General features: G+C 42.8%; 2 protein-coding genes across 6 annotated transcripts in view; one reads left to right on the top strand and one right to left on the bottom strand.

Moving 5' to 3' along the window:
* mcamb (melanoma cell adhesion molecule b) overlaps positions 1-4,013 on the top strand; it is a 38,096-nt gene extending 34,083 nt beyond the window's left edge. For 2 of the 3 annotated variants that reach the window (XM_072392493.1, XM_072392492.1), the window contains 4 exons: positions 1,024-1,065; positions 1,444-1,567; positions 2,679-2,790; positions 2,917-4,013. In XM_072392493.1, the coding sequence (XP_072248594.1) occupies positions 1,024-1,065; positions 1,444-1,567; positions 2,679-2,790; positions 2,917-2,919 (281 nt within the window). In that variant the 3' untranslated portion in view covers positions 2,920-4,013. The remainder of the gene's footprint in view (positions 1-1,023; positions 1,066-1,443; positions 1,568-2,678; positions 2,791-2,916) is intronic. The other variant, XM_072392494.1, reaches the window with a different exon arrangement.
* A 2,514-nt stretch (positions 4,014-6,527) lies between these two features.
* Positions 6,528-18,593, bottom strand: part of cbl (Cbl proto-oncogene, E3 ubiquitin protein ligase) — a 32,566-nt gene continuing 20,500 nt past the window's right edge. For 2 of the 3 annotated variants that reach the window (XM_072392490.1, XM_072392491.1), the window contains exons 6-16: positions 17,721-17,858; positions 16,838-16,925; positions 15,530-15,661; positions 15,171-15,389; positions 14,301-14,432; positions 12,873-13,289; positions 11,097-11,185; positions 10,759-10,953; positions 10,570-10,658; positions 10,110-10,352; positions 6,528-8,552 (exon numbers count right to left, since the gene is read on the bottom strand). In XM_072392490.1, coding sequence (XP_072248591.1) covers positions 8,257-8,552; positions 10,110-10,352; positions 10,570-10,658; positions 10,759-10,953; positions 11,097-11,185; positions 12,873-13,289; positions 14,301-14,432; positions 15,171-15,389; positions 15,530-15,661; positions 16,838-16,925; positions 17,721-17,858 — 2,038 coding nt within the window. In that variant the 3' untranslated portion in view covers positions 6,528-8,256. The remainder of the gene's footprint in view (positions 8,553-10,109; positions 10,353-10,569; positions 10,659-10,758; positions 10,954-11,096; positions 11,186-12,872; positions 13,290-14,300; positions 14,433-15,170; positions 15,390-15,529; positions 15,662-16,837; positions 16,926-17,720; positions 17,859-18,593) is intronic. The other variant, XM_072392489.1, reaches the window with a different exon arrangement.

Here is an 18,593-nt window from a genome sequence, read left to right as displayed (position 1 = left end):
TAAGACCAGTCCCCCCCCCCCCCCCCCCCCCCCAAGCCACCTGCTTTGCACATCTCGATCAAATCAGCTTCAAGAAGCAAGAAAGCGATCTCATAACAAAAGCTGACTGAGAGTGAGGGTTATGTCAGAAAAGATTTTCTACATGTTCAGTGAGAGGCATTTTATGGGCTTGATTTATTCTGGCTGTTCCACTTTTAAGGGACAGGCGGTAATATTGAGACTAAGAAAATTAGAAAAGCCCCTGAAGGCTGTAGTAATTACTACAGTGACATTATTGATAGGTCATTACAGCGGTGTTGGCACTGGTTTGCTGTTCTTTCTACAAGGTTATAGCTTTCATTACTGTTGTTGGTTATTGCTGCAAGGTGTTTTATTGTCTATTTTGTCAGTTCAGCTGTTATTTTATGCTCTTTAAATCATAAAACTTAAGCTATGATCTTTACAAAATGTCAAAATAGAAGCAATAGAGGCAGATGATAAAGATGACATTGTTAGGTTTCAGCAAAAATCTGTTAGTTTGTCAGTAGAGCATTTCTGTCTGCAAATATGATGTGCAGATTACACAGTGAGCACAGTACACACACACACACACACACACACACACACATCAGTGCTAAGGAGCCTATGCTTTAAATGCACTCAGATTGAGTCTCCTGACTCCCATTACAGGATGCTGCCTTGTGTTTTTCTGTCTCTGCCTCTCCTTTCTCTACGTACGTCATGCCAGGAAATTTCCAGCCCTGTAGAGGAAAACTGTGCTGGGTTCATGTTTCTCTCTTGTGAAATGAGATTAAACAGGGCTTCTCTGGGAAATGACTGCTGTGCCACTGACCACAGTTCACCTGTCAGACTAGCTGCTTTAGCTTCAAATCCCAGATTAGATCCCCTCAAATTATACATTTATGCAGACTTGTGCTGAATATGTCAAAATATATCAAATGTGTGTATGTGAGCCCTGCTGACATGACTTATCTAATACATAAAACCACCAACTGATAATTGTACTCGTTTGGTTTTTCTCAGTTGTAACAGAAACCGCTAACCCACCAAAGCAAATCGTGAAAGGTTTGTATGTTTTGCTGCTGCAGGTTTCTCTGCTTAAGGCAAAAAGCTTCCATTCACTTCCCCATAGCTCCTCCTCCACGCTTACGTTCTGCAAATGCTTTTCTCCTGGTCAACAATACATGATTGAATTGTTCATCATCTTGGCCTCCTGCTGTGCATGTTGTCACGCTGTTTGTTGTAAAAGCGCACCGCTCCTCCTGCGCTTCTGATCAACTTCTCCACTTTTCTTTAAGATGCCAGGTTTCAATCACCTGAATGATGCGAGAGCTACACTCTTTACGCTGTCTAACGCACCCGTGCCTATATCGGATTCTCCTGCCTCCTCCAGGTGCAGTGGATAACCTCGTGTTTGTTCTTGTGCTTGTTTTTCTCCTCCAGAAACCAACGGTTTTGTCATAGCAATCATCATTATCTTCATCCTGCTTCTGGCCATCTTGGGCAGTGTGCTGTATTTTCTCTACAAAAAGGGCAAGATCTGTGGCCGATCTGGCAAGCAAGACCTGTAAGTACAGTGGGGGGGGGGAAAGAAAAGAAAAAGGTGGCCCTTTCTCTGTTTCTGGTCGAAACTGTTTTGTCACCCGTGTTTCTGATGGAACTGAGGGGAAAAAAAGGCTTTGCCCTGATTCATTTTTCTTTGAGGGAGAAGTGAGACAGGCTTGCCATCATGTTGTTTTGTGAGATAATGAAGAAAAGAGGAAAATAGATGCGTCTACGTGTGTGGGAAGCCGTGTCAGATGAACATGCATGTAAAACACAAGTCCCTTTTAACCAAATGTCTTTTTTCCAGCTGTAACTCAGTTAGGCAACTTGAATACCTAATAAGGGTTAAGAAAAGCTCAATGATATAAAATCAATTTTGCAAGTGCATCTGAAGAAACTGAATCAAAGAGGGAAAAAAAGTTTTAATCACAATGGCACGACTCCTGGGTTAAAGTTCTTTGTTTTATCTACTCAAACACCACAAATGTATTTTTATAGAGACTCTATGAACACAAGCAGACTGGCGTGAAAGACATTTTCTCCTTAAAATAAGAAGCACAACCAGAGCAAAACATTTGTTCCACTTGCTTCATGAAAAAAAGGCAATGAAAAATAAAAACATGGCAAAAACTAAAGTTAAAGATGACATATGATACATTTTTCATAAATGTAGATTATGCATCATCACAATCTATTCTCCTTTGTCTCTTATGGCTTTTGAAAAGAACACATTATCAATCATAACATATGTTATTAAGTTATTAAGAATAATCTTTAGAGCTGGAGCGTATGGGTTGAACCTTCAGCTCAGTATTCATGCTCTTTACGATGACTTCATTTCTTATATAATTTTACTGAAATTCGGTTGATTAACTGAATCAGCTCTAACATGTCAGAGATGTACTTTGGTGCAATACCAATCAATCAACACTTGTAGAAAAAAAAGCTCAACAAATTTAGAAAATGCAGAAGCAAAAGTTGATCAGAAACATAAATATGCACTAATGTGAGCATATCTGGCAGTATGTTGGCTGATTGATCGATGGCCTCCCTGCTCACTAAATAATTGTCATTATCCTATTGTTACTAAGTGTCTGAGTCACTGACTTGAGCATGTTTTTGTCTAACCAAAGGAGCAAAGAGAGATCCAGCAAAGATAACATTGTGGTTGAGATGAAGAGCGACAACACAGAGGACGCGATTCTTCTCGGGGTCAACGGGGAAAAACAGCCACCCAATGACCAGGTAGCTAATCCTGAACAGAACTGGCTCGGAACTGATGAAATTATGTTTGTCTGCTAATCTGATTGCTGCACTATTCTACTCACATCTACTCCCAACCCTCCCTCTGCGTGTGTTCCCCCTCTGCAGTGAAGGGTGGCGAGGACCCACACATGCAGGTGACTGCAGGCCCACCGACAGACGCTCCTGGTCTTCCCTCTCAGGCTCAGACCTTCACATGCCTTCAAGCCTCCACCACAGCTCCTCGCCCCACAGCTACATCCTGGAAACGCTCAGTTACCCGTCACTTCATATCATGATGGACGACCGACGGTCAAATTAATCCAAGCTGCAGCCTTTGCCTACTGTCCGTTACTCCCCTCAAGCTTTAATGAGACGTGATTTGAGAGCTCCGTTTCATAGCTGCGTTGATGAATCCTCCACGTTTAAGCCAAAAGGACGAATCTTTGACTGAACCTCTCCTTACCGCAAGCCTTCTGTACAGCCGATTGTCTTAGAACAATACTTAGAGCACAAAGCTGACCAGGAACTGTTTTTATACACAACTCGGCATCACCTCAGGCAAAGCAATCACTGAAGAGCAGCCCGAAGCAGCTCCATTAGTGTACATATTATAATCTATGTATATATTTCTTTATTTAAAATAACACGGTAGTAACGAAAAAAACAACCAAAAAAAACAACCAAAAATAAATGAGCAGATAGTGTTTTTATGCTCTGAGCTGAGGCCTTGATTTTTATTCTTGTTACTGTCTCTCCTGTTATGTTTTGGTCTGTGCACTGAAAGTTTGGGTTTCCAGCGATGCCTCACCTCTACAGCCACTTCACACTTTCACCAAATTTCTGCTTTTTAGCTACAAAAAGATACTTTCAGGTAATTTAACCGCATATCATACACGCTTATTGTCTCCGCCCTTTGTTTCTATCCGATGTTAACCTTTACACTTAAGATTCCGTCATTGTTTAGTCTCACATCGCATGTTTTCTGAATTGGACTTCAAGCTTCGCCCGCAGTCAAGTCGCAAAGATGCCTTACAGGTGACATTCAAAGCTGTGTTTCAAACCTCCACATTTTGTACTGTCAGTTATGTTTTTATTTAATTTTTGGTGCACTGATTTCTTCGTGATTATTCACGCAGGTGTGTTTCTCTAATGTGAGACGGCTTTCTTTGATGTGGTTGTATGTTAATGAATTATACTTGTATGGCTATTCTTATCCCTTTTTTTTTTTTTTTTTTAAAGAATGAAAAAGGAAGGATAAAGTTGTAGCAGAATCACGGCATGAAGTTGCCCTTGTTACGAGGCAAAGACGCATGTTTCTGTTAAATTAATAAATTCCTCTGTTGACTGAAACTTGAAATAATCTGTTCCAGAGACACAGAATCCCCCTCAGATTTGATGCCTTAACCTGACAACCACCCGTCATTTAAATGTTATTGCTTTTCTGTTGGTATCCATATATCTGACTACTGAGGAGGGGGGAATGACTGTGACTCTAGATGCAACATAAGTTTGAAGACAATCAAGCCATTGTACCTTCCTACTTTGCCTCTAACAACTACAACTGTCCAAATGAGTTTTTGATGTATGAAACGCCTTTAAAACACTCGGGAGTTGTAAAATATACTGCAATTAATGTCACCTGTGACATTTAAAGCAATTTACAAGCAAATGTATTGTTTGTAGTTTTTTTTTTTTTTTGAAAATTATACCAAATAAAATGATGAGAAATGGAAAAGTGTTTCAATGCTGGCAACAGCTTGATGTGATTTAGAGGTGTAAATCCCCCCCAACAGGATACAGTCAGCAGAACTCACGGATGGATTTAAATGGAAACGGTTGTTTACCGTCAGCGCCTCCCAACAGCATTTGCAGGTATGTATTTTATTAACACATCTGGTGAGAAAGTTGGTGAAAATAATTGGCCTCCAATTAATGAAATGACGTCTCCTCTGAGTTAATGTGCAGCTGGTGAGCAGGGGATAGACGTAAATGCCTGGGTTTAGGCAAAGAATTTCTTTCAGGAACTGTATCATTTTGCGTTGAACCATTATTCTGCTTCATTTGGCATGAATGAACACAGCTGTCCCCTTATGCAAACCCCCGGCAGGTTTATTAGGTGAGACTAAGACTTTTATGTGATGGTTATCTGTTGTGGGACATCTACTGTGTTATGCTGCCATTTTCCGTCCTTCTTGCTGCACCATGGCTTGTTTTCCCATTTTTAACTTGATTTAGCCTTTAAACACTGTGACAAAATAGAAGCATACAAAAGACACACAATGCTTCCGTTTAACATTTTATTAACAGCAATGTGCATACTTCCAAATTGATATGAGCTTTAAAAACCATTTAAAAAAAAAAAAAAAAAAAACCTAATGAATGCCTTTTACAGATGAGAAGCAATACGCAAAGTGGGACGACAGCTCCCTCTTCTGGCAGAAAGTTGAAACAGGACCACAGTCAGTCAAGAGGGGGACGTGGGGAGGGGGGGGGGGGGGGGGGTGCATCTGAGGCCGAGCACCGATCTGGGAGAGGCGAGCTGAAGCCTTTCACAGACGAGCACTTGCACTGATGGGTGAAGTCTGATGCGGCAGATCACAAATCAACGGAAGCATGACCGCACATTCCTGCCTTCTGAGACCAACAAGTACAGATCAATAACCTGAACTCTTCAAAAAAACACAAGGCCTTTTCTGATCCGAGGATCTCTGAACACATATGGCACAGATCATGAAATTAATCACACAAGTAAACAAAACCTTTGGAACAAAAGTACATGTACAGGAATGCAAAATGAAATAAAAACAGCCATTTTTTTTCTCTTTCCTTTTTTTGTTTTGTTTGAAACTTGCCTTTCTTTAGAGTGACAGTATCAAAGCACAAATTGGTATGCTGTGCAAACACAAAAGTAAATAAACAATGACGATGACACGCCGTCTGAAACGGTAACAAAACATTGGTACAGTATTGAGGTTTGCGGACCTTCTCGCCCATCATTCAAGAAGTTTTTAAAGGCAACTAAGAACAGAGAGAGAGAGAGAGAGAGAGAGAGAGAGAAAGAAAGAGCACTAGAGGATGGCCGGACAGCCCACCGATGGCTTACAAGCAGCATTACCCAGAATAAGCTGGAGCCGATCCATGGCCATGATGGACACCCTCCCACGGAAAAAAAAAAACAAACCAAAACCATCTTCATATTCTGGGAGAGCTTCAAGTTAATGTACCTAAAAGCTGCTTGTGTGAATTTATTTCTTTTTTTTTTTTTTTTTTCTCCCCATTCATAGTACCTGAAAATGAAGCTGCTGTTTTTTTGTGTTTTTTTTAAACTGCTGCCAACACTGTGGAAAAATAAAATTAAATAAAAAAAAAATGAAGAAAACAAACAAACAAACAAACAAACAAAAAAAACACAATGTGCAAGTTATTTTGCGACAATTACAAAGTAAGAGGCTACTTGTGTGACTTCATTAGGCGGATACTTTTTGGCTACGCATCACCCGGATGACTGGACAGCTGGCAGGTCAGCTGCCATCCGTGCCAAAGAGTCTCCCTCTGGGCTTGTGACAGCTCGGTCGAACGCCATTCGTTTAGACAAAACAAAACCAAAAAAAAAAGATTCCTGAGTTAGTTCTTACAGTTGGCCCAAACACTGATTTTAATGTAGACATTAGGGTTGGGGGCCAGCAAACCGATGAGCCTACTTCTTTTTTTTCTTTTTCATTTTTTTTTTTTTTTAAAAAGCCTCAGCAGTCACGTCCTTTCAGAGCAGCAAACGCCGGGACTGAAAGGGAACCAATGTGAAAGAGAAGCCTAAATCAGTTAGAAAATGGCTGGTTTCCATATCCAAAGCATTTCGTTTGCTTTCTAACCGTTGCTAATATAGCCTGCTTATAGAGAATATACACATATATTTACTTATATATATATATATACACATATATATTCATATATAGTGAAAACAAAGTTAAAAACACTGATGAATCAACAGCTTGGGAAGGTTTGCAGGCTCACAAGCTGCTTGTACTTTCAAGTATGCTACATTACGGACTGGAAAGACATGATACTGTCACTTTAAAGAAGCACGATGACGGTTAAACACATTATTCACAAATGTACATTTAAGGCTTAATTGTTTAGCACTAACAATAGTAGCAGCAGTGAAGCACTTCTGAATTAATAACATCATTGATGATCATATTACAATAATATATTACTAAAGTAAATCAAAGAATTTTCTTTTTTAAACTTTTTTGTTTGTTTTGTAACATTGAACTGAGCTGGAGGCAGAAACTTGAACCAGCCGGCAAAGTTTGACAGACAGAGCAAAAAAAAAAAAAAAAAATAAAATAAATGTTTCAGCCGCCATAGATCGCACAACACCAGCCTGTCTCCGGTAACCTCGCTGCCAGCTCTGCCAGCTAACGGCGGGCCTGGGAGCAGCAGTACGATTACAGAGAGCGAGTCTCGGTACACAGACTGTAAATTCCACATTCATGTTGCACGGGAGCGAGGCTTTATGCAAGAGCAGGCCACGAGAAGCGTGTCTGGCATACGCACACACACACACACACACACACACACACGCACGAACAAGCATGCTCACGTACACGTAACACACACTAACTGTCAGCAACGAGTCCAGACTCCAAACCACCGTCATGCTACGTCAAAAAAAAAAAACGAAAAAAACCCCCAAAAAACACGACACGGCAAAAACAAGCAAGTTTTTCTAGAAATGAAAAGTACCAAAGAAATATTGTTAATGAAAAGGCCGGATCTGACTGATGAAAAAGCTGCTGCGGGACCAAAACATCCTGATGAGGAAGACACCCGCGACTCTTCCTCGTTCTTCCTCCCTCGGTGGGACAGAAGGAGCCGAATCTCCGGTTCCCGTCTACCCAGCATGCCACCCTCACAGCTGAAACCACTTCCACATATCATATATGCACGTACTCTATATATTACACACATTTAATATATATTTACTCATATATTAAATTTTCAAATAGACATACATTGTTTTTTGTTTTATTTGTGAGGTGTTGGTTACATTTTTCAGCAAGAGGCTCCGACATGAAAGACAAGAATCCGTCTTCTCAGAATTCCTATGAAAGTCGAGGGGTTTTGTGGCGTTCAGTCGCCGCTCCGAACCAGGGTCAAGCCAGTCCCGAAGAGATGCTCTTTGTAACTGAAGCGGCCCGCTGTGGCAGTTAGGAAAAGAAAGAAAAACAAAACAAAAGCCAGACACTGTTGAAAGCGCATGGAGTGCAGGGTGCAGAGATACCGTGAGCTCGCTGGAGAACAGCCAGTTAAAAATCCACAGGGGCGAAGGGCGTCATCCAGCACCGGGGGTCGAGCTGCGGGCAGCGGGCTTTGGGTTGGCCTCTGCCAACCTAAACCAAACCAGGCCGGGCCGGGCCAAGCGAGGGCAAGAGAGCAAACGCATGACGGAGGCACGACGATGTGCTATGTGAGAACGTGTGCGGTGGAGGAGACGGAGACAAACTCGCGGAGGATATTCTTGGCCATTTCTATATTGTTCTGTGCAATCATCAGTGCTTTCTGGATGTCCTGGTAAGAGTATCCCTGACTCATGAGGTGCTCGATTTCGCTACTGATCTGGGGGTTGGCGTCTCCTCCAGTTGCTCCACAACTGGGTGGAGCAGGGACAGGTGGGACGGGGCTGTGCCGGCGCTCAGAGTTGATTCGTCTGGGCAGAGGCTTCGGAGGCCTCTCTGGTGCGTCCATCTGCTCCAACAGGACTGAGGAAACAGGGTTGGGGTGGAATCAGAAACAACTCTTTTTTTCCGACAGTCCGAGAAGGTCTGACTTATTTAAATGGAAACAACTTTGATCTAAAAGATGTTAATCACTACAGCTATACCTAGAGTACGCTACAGGCTCTTTCTTTAAAAAACCTTTTTCCGCTGTGGCCACATTTAGCAAAGAACTCAAAGACTTCAGTTAGAGTTTTGTCAGCTTGATGCAGAGTGATTTAATTAGTTCTCAGATACAAAAGGTCCAGATCCTCAGCAGGATGCTCAGACACGGCAGTCAGCCCTTAGAAATGTCAACTCTCAAAAGAGACGAGAACGTCATTGTCAGAGGAAAGAAATCATTTAATAAACAAACCGTTTACCTAGCAAAGGTTTTCCATAGAACAACAAGGAAATGCTCAACAACAAGCCCCCGTTAAGCGCTGGACTCTGTACTCTACTGCTCAGACATTCGTTTGGCAGATGGCTTCCAATCGCAGGGTCTGGAGAATCCCACCTTTTAACCGAGGGGATAATAACCATCCCAGCTGTTCACATACAGCAGTGAACATCACGTTTCTGTTGCTGCTGACCAGAGTCTTCTGTCTCTAAGCTGTTCACCCCGTGGCAACAAAGGAGCAGCACCTGCACATTTGACTTTGTTCTTGCGGTTCGTTACTCAGACGGAGACAATGAAACCAAAGAGATTCTGTTCCCTCTAACTTACTAAGACAATCCACAGCCTTTTAAACTGATACTTTTCTACAGAGTGTGGCAGGCCTGCTGGAGCCACCGAGCTCCACACAAACCTTCAGACCGCGACGGACGACGTCTCTGTGATTAACATGAAAATAATTAATCACAGTTGGTCGTTCCACATAAGCAGTGTCCACCAACCTGAAGGAAGCGCCGACGTTACAGGGCAGCTCTCCATATTATTGGTCTCAAATGCTGTGGCAGACGATGTACAGCAGTAAAAAAAATTCACGACAGTCAAAAAGACCAAATTTGAGTCTATCGCCCCCCCTCTGACTTCATGGGTCTGGAAAAATCAGCTTTGTGTTTCAGCCCAACACCGACGAGGAGTTAAAACTTTAAAACTTAAGCTATTGTTACATCTAAAGTGATCGCAGCAAACTTCTTACAATGTTACATTCTTTCTTTACACATAAGGTCACATAAGGTCACATAAGGTCACATAAGGTCACATAAGGTCACATAAGGTCACATAAGGTCACATAAGGCCGCCACTTCAGGGAAATGAACAACAATCGCAGAAAACAACCACCTTCTTCACTCGATAAAGTTCTTAGTACAGTTTGTTTCGAGCCAGGTAATGTTTTTCAACCAGAAATGTCCAACACAGAGCAGCCTGTGAACTGGGTCAAATGTTACTAACCTTGCGATAAGTTATTTGGAGCAATACTTTCACTATTAAAGCGGTACAGCCTTGGCCACATACACTGCATATACTTCAATATTAACAACAATAATCAACTAAAGAAATAAGTTCTGCACATATGTGATGCATTAAAAAATAGCCTGTTCCTAAGTTTCACTTACCTGCTGCAGCTCCAGTATCTGAATCAAGAGAAAAGCGATTGAAAGCAGCTGCAGAGCTTGACGAAGAGGAGGAAGAAGAAGAAGATGACAAAGACCCCCCGAGTTCTGAAATGGTCCGCCGGGTAGGGGGCAGCGGCAGTCGGGGCTTTGGGAAGTCATAGCCATTGTCCTCTTCCTCCCTGTCCTCAGCTGCGTGGTTTCTGGGACCATTGGTCATCGTCAGAGGGGGCAACTCTGAATAGTCTGGAGGGATGGAGGACAATGTGTTACCTTTCAGTATATAATGAGCACAGGGCAACTCACAGCTATTTAAAACCAACTTTAGGAAAATTCACATGGACAGGTTAGTCTGTATTTGGTCCAGCTGGGGTACGTTTTGAAGGACACATAAAATAAAACGCGTGTGCGTCTTTTCTTGGATGTAAGTGTCACTTGTACTGCAGTTGGTGGATTAAAATACCCGAGTCTCTGGCTTGTTGTGACCTGGCCTGGATGTTGTACATGGCTTCATACATTTGAGGTCCATCCTCCAGATCAGCCAGCGTCAGCCTACAACAACCAACAAGAAAACGAACCCTTCAATAATTACCAAAACACTTTAATGGCTTCTTTTCTGCGGATGTGCTGGAGGTGGGAGAGGTTGGCGTACCGTGAGTTGAGTGTGGAGGCTTGGGTCTGTGGCAGAAGGGCTGGTGGAGGCTGAGGTTGTGGGGGTCTTGGGATGGCTGGAGCCTCCAATGCAGGCGGTACCGCGGTGGGACGATGGGGGGGTACCATGTACTCCGAGTCCTCCTCGCTGTCCCGCGCCTCATCTCCCGTCACTTGCCTCAAGACCGGAGACGGTCTGGGACCAAACCAAGAATCCAAGATTTACAGAAAATCAGCTGAACATTATGAGAGGAACGGGTCTATGTCACGTATGGCTTAGTGAACACAAGTGAGCATAAAGCATGTCCGGGGAGTCATTAAAGGAACAGTTCAATGTACCTGTTGGCGAGCGCATAGATGGCGTTAGCCGAGGATGACGGCTTCACTTTGGGGTTGTCATAATCTTGACAAGCTAGAGCGGCAAAATTCTGCAAAAAGGAAACAGAGGCTGACATTTAACTGAGGTTATGACAAAAAATATGTTTACATCCAAATATAAATCTTTTTAGTTTTTTTTAAAGAACTGCCTGGCATTTTTTTTTTCAGCTGTTTTCCTTGCACTGAGATGGAAAGAGTGATGCCACTCCTAATTAGCAGCTAGTTGACTGAACTTAATCTGAAAAACTGGTGAAGAAATAACAAGTAGATTTATGGTGGAGCAGACCCACCACCCCCCCCCTCATCCATGCCTTTCCATTGGTAGCTCAGGAGATGGAAGGATCATCCTCCAGCTAAAAGGCTGCTGGATTGATCCCAAACTTCCAAAGTTCACATGTTGAAGTGTCAGTGGACGAGACACTGAACCCCCCCCAGTGCCCCTAAATATGTGTGCAAGTCATTTAGAATAAAATAATCTGCTGAATACTGTAATTTATTCGTTTTAACATGCCCCTAGTGACTTAACTTTTGATTAAATGACTGCATAATGCATTGATCAGTGAACCTTTCCCCCTATTTTCAGTCAGTTGCTGGCAACTTATTATACAGTTACAGCCAAACATATTTGGACACTTAAGTTTTGTTATTCTAATAATTCATCAAGACATGTTTAATTTACAGCTATGTGGCACAATGAATGTAGGCTGAAAGTGCCGACGCAGCTTTAACTGACAACCAAATTTGAGGGAGGATTTGGGAATAATATTGTATCATTTGGATATGGATGCTGTTTCTGGGCTCCCACACTATCCAATGAAAACAGCTCATAGTGCAAATGAAATGGGCCATTCTGCAAAAACAAAAGAAATCCCTCAAAGGGAGACTGAGAAATATGGAGTAACCAAATCAACATTTGAGTACATTCTGAGAAGAAGAGTGCACTGGTGAGTGAACATAAGAGGCCTAAACATAAAGTTAAAGGTAAAGACGAGCTCCTCAACAGCACATCATTATCCAAGTCTACAGAATACAGTAAGTTCACCTAAACCTGACAAACATTGATTAGTCAATAAGATAAAGATTAAACCAGAATAGACTTTCCAGGAAACCATCTCAAGAAGAAGAAGATAAAACCTGGAACAACACCCTTTGGACTGATGAAATCTGTATCCGAATGATAACAAGAAATCAGTATGGAGGGCTTTGAATGATTCCTGGCATAGATCATCATCAGGGAACACACGGAATGGCGTGGACATTCATGGTTTCTAATGACTCTGCTTGACTGGTGTTTATTGATTATGTGACAAATAACACAGGCGGCCCAATAAATTCTGACATGAGCCGGAATACGATGTCTGCTCAGATTCAGCCAAATGCAGCCAAGCTGATTGGACGGCCCCTCAAATTACAGGTGAACAACGACCCAAAACCTTCTGCCAAAGCGACCTCAGGGGTGGAATATTCTGCAATTCTGAGCCAAGATTCTGATCTCAACCTCGCCGAGCTGCGTTTCACGTGCTGAAAGAAAACTAAAAGCAGAAGGACCTAAAACAGTAACTCAAGGCCACACAAAGAAGCAGCCGTCGGTTTAAAACTGAATCTGCACTTTAAGCTCATCGTCATCTGCAGATTCCCATTTAACTTTCTTCACCTTTCAGTTAGCATTAACGTCAGAGCTCTGCGTACTTGTAGCTGAGGCGTGAGTCACATGTTATATGTTGTGGTTGTTCTTACCAGCTGGTGGTCCAGACTGAGGGAGCTGTTGTTCTTCGGAGACTCTGACCGAGTGTCCAGAGCAGAGGGCAGTGCCAACGGGAGAGAGTGTCTGTTGGACAGTTCCCTGACACCTGTACCGATGTCTCCTCCCAGACTGGACACCTGGGTGGATGAGGACGATGAGGACGAGGAGGATGAGGAGATTGGGGCCTTGGGAACAGGCCTCGAGTTCCAGTCAGCTAAAGGACGGTTTGGGGGTGTAGGGGGGGGCTTATCTCGAGGGGGCTCCCCTGGAGTGCATGGCAGGGGCCGTCTCTGAAGCCGGTTTTCAGGGGCCGTCCCGACTATGTGGGGTCTGTCTGGAGGAGGAGGAGGGGGGAGGTCCCGCAGCGCAGGGGGCAGGGGAAGAGGCTTGTCTTTGTGATGAGATGCTGCCTGGAGGGGTGACATGGAAACGGAGGGAGACGCTTTAGACAACACTATACAGATGTGAAACCAAAGAAGCGTGTTTACGTGTGCGGGAAACGGTTAAGAAAGAAAACCACTGTGTATGCTGCTGTCATCACAATGAGCCGCATGCATGGTTTAGATGAATGAGAGCAGGGTAAAACATTTGCAACCTGCAAACAATTCATTCTCTACATCAACAGTTTACATTAATCTGCATTTGAACAGTGTAACAGGAGAAAGCACGTTTGTTCAAGTTCAAGCTGGTTTTCAGCTGCAAAGCGGAGTATTTGAGAAGTTAGAGTAGAGATGGAAGGAAAAAGGGGAAGAAAAAAAATTGCTCGTGTTGAAAGTACGGCCGGCAATTCAAATGAAGGGTAAAAACCAACTATGCAAAGTAAGCATCTCGAGTCAGTAGAGAGAGAAAAGGTAATGTGTTCGTCTGACTAAAACTGCACTTCACACTTATCAGACAGATTTAAATTAATCCTGCATGTATACATTCAACTGGGCCCAAACATGGGCCATGGTCCCATGCAGGTTCCCGCCCAGAGCTTCACCCTGAAGTAACAGAGGAGGCAGGGAACAACAAAGAATAAACGCAAGGCATAGCAGGCCTTTTTCATTTGCATAAAAAGCGATAAGTTACATCAGAAATGTACCATTTCACCACCAGCTAAATAGTTTCAGTTGTTTTGGTTTGTGACAGGAAAAGGTCAACCTGAAAAAGTCCAATACTAACAAGCTGAAAGGAGGTGTGACACCACCTATCGGAGTCAATAAATCGATTTCCTCCTCTGTGCTTGTATTCTGGGACAAGGACATTTGTCCAATTAAATATCCGATTTGAATAGTAAATATAGACTGAATCAACAATGCATGTAGATATCTGGAAGGCTAAGACGCACAATGTGTGGATGCTTTGTGAAGCTGATACATGTACACTTCTTTCTGTCCTCTGTTGCCTGAGTAAGGTGCTGGTTTTGCACGTTCCATTACCTTACTGGTGACCCCAGGACTAGAGGCACCAGGCGGGTTCGGAGGTCTATGTGGTAATAGGTCAAGTCGGGGAGGCACTGGGGGATAAGAAGACTGAGGAGCCATGGACATGGGTGAAGGGGGGCGCTCCACCTGGATCACACACACAAAAGTACCAAACACCCATTACATCTAGTCAACATTTGAACCTGAACAGGCTTCGTTTACAACCAACTCTCCACGCCATAATTAATGTTAAATATGTTTAAAATCTGACACACAAATATTCTGTGGAATAAGAGTGCGGGGAGGAGAGAAATAAATAAATCAATAAAATAAATCCAAAACTTGTTTTGTTCTAACGCAAAACACAGATGAGACGTGCACAAGTGCATTTAAAGAAATGGTTGAAGACACTGGGTCAGGAATCAAAGTAAAAGAAGTTCCAGGGATCACATCAAAGTGTGTGTGATCTCAGGTGTTCATCTATTCTCACATTAATGCAAACAGAGTTTCTCAGAGGCACATAAAAGATGTACGACAGGAGCATGCCCCAGATATCAAATACCTAGAGACACGCACAAAAAAAAAGCTATTTCTACCTTGGAACCATGAAAGATGAAGATGAAAGACTTCAGATACAAGATGTAAGCTTGATGCTCAGAAAAGGGGAGAAGGGCAAGACAGGGAGGGTTTTTTTTTTTTTTTTTTTGTTTTATCTGTAAAGAGATGAGTCTCTCAAAAACAGAAAAGAAATGAAAGAACAGCAGAAACCCATGTGGTGCATCCAGGATGCTTATTCAATGAAAATGCCCACCGCCTGTATCATTACTGGAATCTGTGCGCAAACTCAAATAACTTCTCTTTGAGGTTTTTTTTCCACAACCGTACCTTTGTACAGGCAAGTTTGCTCATCATGAGGTGGGGGTCTTCAAGTCTGTCGTCGTCATCATCGTCGTAGCTGGGAGATGGTGCGCCCTCGGCTCCGAATGTGCCCCTACATGAGCCTCCGCTGTTGTCTTTGGGGTCAAACGGGTCTACAACAATGGGCTCTGTACCTTTGATCTCACAGCGACAAAAAGGACACCCTGTTCCCTGACCCTCTGACTCCTGTAACGCAGGCAGAGATACAAAAAAAAACAACACACACACAAAAAAGGGTTCAAAAGAGTTCAACTCGCAACAACAATGAGCAATGACTCTTAACCAACCGACGCAAACCACCCCCTTGCTTCCACCCACACTTTTACCTGCCAGGCAGTGAGACAGGAGGTGCACATGAGATGACCACAGGGCTCAATCTTCACATCCTTGTCATTCTCAGCACAGATCTTACAAAGCTGGAAAGTGGAGCCCATCTCACAGTACAGCTCATATTGCTCCTAGAGGGGGAGGAAAAAAGAAAAAAAGTCAGAGTTAACACCACCCGAGATCATTTTTGCGAAGAGCCTGGGAGGACTGTGAGAGTTCATTCAATTGTGTGGGCGTATTTTTAGTTTCAGCCCTGAAAAAGCTAAATGAGTCTGTCGATGATAACCTTTACAAACCCTCTGAGAAAATATCCAACAGTTCTGCATCTTCCTCAGTAACGCTGTCGTGAACTTAAAAGTGAAAACATGACGCATTCACTTCAACGAGAGAACCATTAAGGGGGAGATATCATGAAAAATCAATCCCTCGTCTTCTAGCCTACCAGCTGTGCGTGGTCCAAAAGGGACCAAAACAGCAGAATAGGAGAAATTTAAGTATCAGTTTGGTGTGTGTGGTCTGAGCTCTCAGGTTACCGACTGAATACTCTCTCGTGCAGGAATAATGTGCTCAAAGGGTTCTCAAGTACGATAGAGCACAAAAGAGGCAGATCCAGAGGAAGAGCGGGGCGGAGTGGAGGTGATTGGGTTTCTTATTGCCCTGAAAGGATCCACTTAAACAGAGGTGTAAATCCAAGACAACGGTGCTGCCGTACTGTCTCTTTGTGATTAATTTGACCAAAAAACACAACTCATTAGGCCCCAAGAAAATCGTCAGCCATTAGAAAAAGGGCATAATATGTCACCTTCAAGTCCCAAAAAAGGTACTAGCTCAGTGTCATGTTTAAAAACAATGGAATACTCTGATTAATAAAGCCAACGCTTCTGTTGTTTAAAGGTTACTCGTAATTAGAGTGCGAAAAGACTCGTTAAAATTAAGCTATTTTTGACTGCCTCCTTCAAAAAGTCTAGCACAAAATGTCCAACCTGAGCAGCTAATTCTTGCACACTGCGTCTTCAAAAGCATTTACTGTTTAGTAACACATACAGACGGAAACCCCCCCATCAACTTTGCCATTTTACATCTACTGGTTAGTCGGCTACCTTGGCTCAGTTCCTATAGAGAGGTTATCGTGTCAAGCACTACACTGTCAGACTGTGCTTTATAGGAGCTTTTCTCTGGAATGTGTGTCCTCTCAAAAAACAATAAAATATTAAACCTAATAAAAAAAAAAAAAGAAGAAAATACACAAACACACATATGTATGAAGTATATAGCGAGGACACAATCTGATACCATATTGCCCTGACCTGTGTGACTTTGATGTGGTCTTGAGGTGAAGGCTCACACAGTCCGGTTAGGTCAGGGTTTTGGGTCCGGCCATCAGGGAATAAATAGCTGGAGATGGAGAGGCACATCAAATATGTACTCGCACAATTCTCCTGGAAGTACCCTTGAATAGTCTGACATGCATTTTAATATAAAAGTTATCATCATTATTAGTTAGCATGATTATCAGCATGTGGACCTAACCGGCTGCGGTAATGAAAACATCTGTTCAGTCAATTCGCTCGAAGCAAGTTGATGTATTTACGCTGCGTGACTATTATACAAATAAGTCCGACACTGTAATTACCATCTGATAAATGTTTTGTAGATACAGGCCATACACTTTAGAGGCTTTCCCAGTTTAAAAATCAGCATTTGATTACAGGTTGGGACGGGCCAAACATAGCTGTCATTAAACAAAGGAATCAACGCTGGCATAAAAAGACGGGTTTCATGCCAGCCAGTGAAACCACTGACTGATGTCCACATTAGTGATCAACAGTTCTGCTCTGGTTATGATAACAGTGGAATGATGGAAACAACCAAGATGAAATGCGTGGATTGGAGCTGAAAGGCAAATTCAGTCGGAGGATGTGAACCAGAGGTTGCTAAGTTCACAGACAGATGCTTGCTTTGTAGCAACAGAGGGGCAGGCAAATAAAAAAATATCTAAATAGAGAGAGGGAGTGGGAGAGAGATAGATGGAGAGATATATATAGAGAGAGAAGCCCTACGTATAAAATTGCATCAAGTGAAGACCACAAACCATTCACAGAGACACTGAACAGCAGCTCACAAGTTCAGACGAAAAGCCACAAGAAAATGACAGATAAGTGAGCCAAACATAAATGCCAGTTGACTTACAATCCTTCCCTAAAACCATCTATGAGGGCCTGGAAGAGGGGTTTATTATGGGGAATGGTTTGGAGAATATTTCCATCTGCGGTCACGTAGCCGATAGCCCACTGGCCCAGCCGTGTGCAGCTCAGTCGGAAGATATAACTGAAGAGAGACGAGAGGACACGGTGAAGGTGTAAATATGAGGGAGCACAAAGACACCCTGCAAAACACAAACATCTTCAAGTTTGCACGACTTTAATGAAAAAAATACAAATGCAAATGTGTGGACTTGATAAAGCATGGACATAAGTTCCTGCTAGAAGAACAGGTCAGAAGTTAAAAAGAGGACCCAAGCATTTCCCCACATCTATTCGTTCATATGTCCAATCTTTTGACAGGTATTGTACAGAAATACAGGTTATGCATCACATGTGCACGTTCTACAGATCAAAGACGTACATTTGTGGGTATGAGAAAGCAGCACAGGTTTGGGAACCTGACTTAATGATATGATCTTTCAGAGATACGAGAAAACAGAATAAAAATTGGTATATAAGTGCCATTGTTGTTATGGCCACAAAGCAATAGGTGGCATGCACAAAGTAGGTGAGATGCCCAAAACCTCCATCTGTTCTGCCCACAGGGACATTGGAGAGAACGGTTTGTTTTGCAAACTACCCGCGTTAGTGTGGACGAGGCCTGAAATTGGTGCAGGGACGGCATACGCAACTAATCTCTGGTGAAAACCGCCGAGCATCTCAGAACTTTCCATCGCTCGTCAATGTAAATCAAAAACTAAATGAAGCACATTTGGACCAACAGTTATTTGCAACTATCATATGTGGAGTTGATGAAGAAAGGACTTGTCTACTTCCCTCGATGGCTGGCTTGAAACAG

The sequence above is a fragment of the Leuresthes tenuis genome, unplaced genomic scaffold (assembly GCF_036924035.1).
Source record: "Leuresthes tenuis unplaced genomic scaffold, fLeuTen1.0.hap1 SCAF_9, whole genome shotgun sequence".
Lineage (NCBI taxonomy): Eukaryota > Metazoa > Chordata > Actinopteri > Atheriniformes > Atherinopsidae > Leuresthes > Leuresthes tenuis.
Note: the sequence above shows the minus strand (reverse complement) of the source record. Positions and strands in the feature narration are given on the sequence as shown.